Source organism: Tachysurus fulvidraco, chromosome 1, assembly GCF_022655615.1.
Source record: "Tachysurus fulvidraco isolate hzauxx_2018 chromosome 1, HZAU_PFXX_2.0, whole genome shotgun sequence".
Classification (NCBI taxonomy): domain Eukaryota; kingdom Metazoa; phylum Chordata; class Actinopteri; order Siluriformes; family Bagridae; genus Tachysurus; species Tachysurus fulvidraco.
This window is the reverse complement of record NC_062518.1, coordinates 29,910,229-29,913,639: the sequence shown is the minus strand read 5'-3', so window position 1 is coordinate 29,913,639 and position 3,411 is coordinate 29,910,229. Positions and strand designations below refer to the sequence as shown.

The 3,411-nt window shown below is 39.0% G+C and overlaps 1 protein-coding gene across 3 annotated transcripts in view; it reads right to left on the bottom strand.

The window, feature by feature from the left end:
* LOC113657607 (nuclear factor 1 B-type) overlaps positions 1-3,075 on the bottom strand; it is a 90,133-nt gene extending 87,058 nt beyond the window's left edge. Inside the window, exon 1 of one of the 3 annotated variants that reach the window (XM_027169526.2) lies at positions 2,794-3,075. In XM_027169526.2, coding sequence (XP_027025327.1) covers positions 2,794-2,889 — 96 coding nt within the window. In that variant the 5' untranslated portion in view covers positions 2,890-3,075. The remainder of the gene's footprint in view (positions 1-2,793) is intronic. The other 2 variants (XM_027169527.2, XM_027169532.2) reach the window with 2 other exon arrangements.
* Positions 3,076-3,411: the final 336 nt, after the last annotated feature.

The window sequence follows — 3,411 nt, the reverse complement described above, 5'->3', positions numbered from 1 at the left end:
TAATTGACTCTGGATTCTGATTAAAATCCCCCTTGGCTGGTCATTTTGCTCAAATTTGGCAGTTTTGCATTTTGCGTTTAAAATTCTAAAACAAAGTGGTGCATGGTCACCTCTTCAATACATAAAAGAAATGATAAAAGTATACCAAGACACCTGTGTGCGTAAGACACCATGTTCCTTTAGCATTACAGCCCAGTAGCCTTCAGAACATATCATAAACACAGCCACTGGAGGGATTCCTCATTTATTTCTACCCTTCTACTAATCCTTTTAATTACTGCCTTAGTAAATGCTAATGTTATTCATGATTAGTTGGTATTATGCTAATCTCTGACCCACATTCGGCCGAGAAAGCAGGAGCATCGTCTGAAGGCCAGATTGCTCGGAGCCTGCACACAAACTGACATCAGTCTCCCAGCTGTACAGAGCGAGCCAGCCAGGAGCTTCCTGAGAAATAACGGTGAGAAAATCGTCAAAGAAAATGGGGGGAGGGGTCATAATCGTTTACCTTAATGAACGACTGTTGGCAACAAGAATTAGTGATAAATGCAGGTTTCCACTCTCACAAGCCACCCCAGCATCTGCTCTTTCCACTTCCTGTATGTCTTAGTTACTCTTTCCTACCCCTTAAGTCAGCAAACCTTTTTTTATATACAGGAAGTTCTTTACATTTAAAACAAATCCTGCATATGCCAGCTTTATTTGCAGTGCAGATTAAGTTCACAAGCATAATTTAAATGTGTACAACAATATTTTGTCCATGTAGTCTATACAAAGTTCCAGATTATTCTACCTGCACAATACATTTATAGTTGCCGTTATTTAAAGCTGCACTTCTTTTTGCAGTTCTAAGGTATAACTTAATCTAATTCACTTCAAAGGACCAGTCAGATCAGTTAACTACTATAAGAACACAATAAAAATGTAATTCATTTTAAATAAAAATCACTTGGCTATGCTTATAGTCCTTCTTTAGGAGAAACAGCCATAGCCTTTGTCACCTGTAAATGAACCTGTAAGTTTAAATGCAGTTCAGCATTCAGCAGGCGAGTCCTCATGTGACCTGATAGCCCTCTCTTGTCCCTTTAGTGTACAGTATATCCACAAACCGACAAGTTTCACCAAGCTTTACATAGTACATGCAGTAATTAGGTTGCCATAAATAATTGAGGTACTGAGAAATATAAATGTCTAAAACATGGAAAATAAATTATGTAATACAAATTCCATTGTCTACTAACATAATCCGATGAAAAAGTAAAGACATCAACTGTTTCTTGTGTATCAAACTAGTTTAAGTTTTGATAAATATTCTGACCACAACAAGGATTTCAACAAGTTATACAACCTCATATTTACATACAGTATATATATATATATATATATGGGTTTTAGATCAAATGTGTCTGAATTAATGAGTTAAACGTAGGTATATTTAATTAAAGACTGCTCTCTAGAGATCTACAATATATTAAAATATGAAATATTTAATTTTCTTACAATTCATATAACATATGAGTTTAATATAGTGGATATTAATTACAGTACTTTACTGTAGGTCCAAATGTGAAAGAAAGAAAGAAAAAAGTAAGAAAGAAAGAAAGAAAGAAAGAAAGAAAGAAAGAAAGAAAGAAAGAAAGAAAGAATTCTTTCCACCTCTTTGTTGAAAAAAAAATTGCAGACTGAAAAATATTTTCCATAATTCTTAAAAAATCAAAATGAACAAAACTTAGCAGATGTAATCAAAGCCTGAAAATAAAAGTAATTAAAATGAAGTTCAAATTTTACTCCACAACGTGCAATTGTGTAACGGCACAGAGAAGATGACAAGTTAACAGAGATTGGAAAAGTGAAAAATTTAACCCTGAACATTGAATAGGAATTAATATTCCTAGTAGACTAAGATCCAGCAGTGGTTTCATTTAGTGCAGAGGCAGGACAAAAGTCCATTGTTCGCCAGCAGTGCAAAATGAACAAACAGAGAGAAAAATGTCAGCAAGTGCAGGGCACGACCATATCTTAAACACCGCTGTGTTCATAAAAACCTGAAACAAGACCCAACTTTTGAAGCAGTGGCTGCAGTAGGAAAATTCCATCAAAATCATTTCGGCCGCAAATCGCTGTTGAACGAAGGCTGACACAGAAATAAGGTGAAGACTTGGATTTCACTTCTTTTCCAATTCCGAAATGGAGAACTCATGAGCCAACTGCTACAACTCAGAGTTACCACTTGCTGATTTCATCACATCGCAAAACTGGATCCAACATGAACTACAACAACACACGGCTGATTACGATATGATCTGTAACCTATCACAGCGTGACAGACCGCTTTTCCCCCTGACGAGGAGAGAGTGGACTCCCCGACACAGCCTTAACCCTCTGACATCAAGCCAAGCGCAGGGTTATGCAACCCGCTCAACCTACTTGACCCTGACGACACACGCGTGGCCCCTGCACACACTTCGCTGAACAACACACATGCCAAACATCTGAAGAGGGGTCGCAATGAGAGGTGAGAGCGACTTCATGTCAAGTATAAGTTCTGCCAAATATTCACCAAAAGCCCGTGCGAGTTTTAAATGTAGGATGACATTTATAATACGTATATTTCATTTGTGCTACTCAAAAGACAATATGGTTTTTGAGTGTTGCCCCAAAAGCTTTTGAAAAATTTGCAAACCTCATCAGCAATGCAGCAAAGAGCTCTGAAGGAGGAGTTACCTGGTCATACGTCTTAGTCATTAGGTATGGAAGAAAATATGTAGGGAGAAAAAAAAGAAACAAACTCACCATCCACCAAGTCCTGGCTGTCATGTCATAGCATAACTGCCATTTGATGGAGCCGTCTGCTGTTTTCCCAGCCATCGCCTTTTCAGGAGCTTTCATCAGGAGCAGCTCAGCAGCAGATAACACACCTAATCAAGCCTTCATCAGATGCCACACACTCAGCCTCATGTAGGCCAATCCTTATCACACTGCATTATGGGAAAATGCAGGCACGCGCACACACACACATGCACGCAGACACACACACGCACGCACACACATACACACACGGCCCTGTGCATAAGCAATGACTCCAGCCTCCGCAGCTGCCTATAATGACAGGATCAGGATCTGGAATCCTCTCTCTCTCTCTCTCTTTCTCTCTCTCTCTCTCTCTCTCTCTCTCTCTCTCTCTCTCTCTCTCTCTCACTTTCTCTCTCATACAAGCACACACACACAAGCTCTTCAGGCAGGGCTTTAATTTTTTAAGCAGTGTACATTAGGAACATGAGTCTTTTGTGGCTTCCTGAGGAGTGCAGCAAGTGGGACACCAGTAAGGGGCTTTTGTGGGATATGTGATAATGCGATATAAACTTTATTTGCATTCTTGTCTATTCTATATTGTTTGACTTGTAGTTAGCA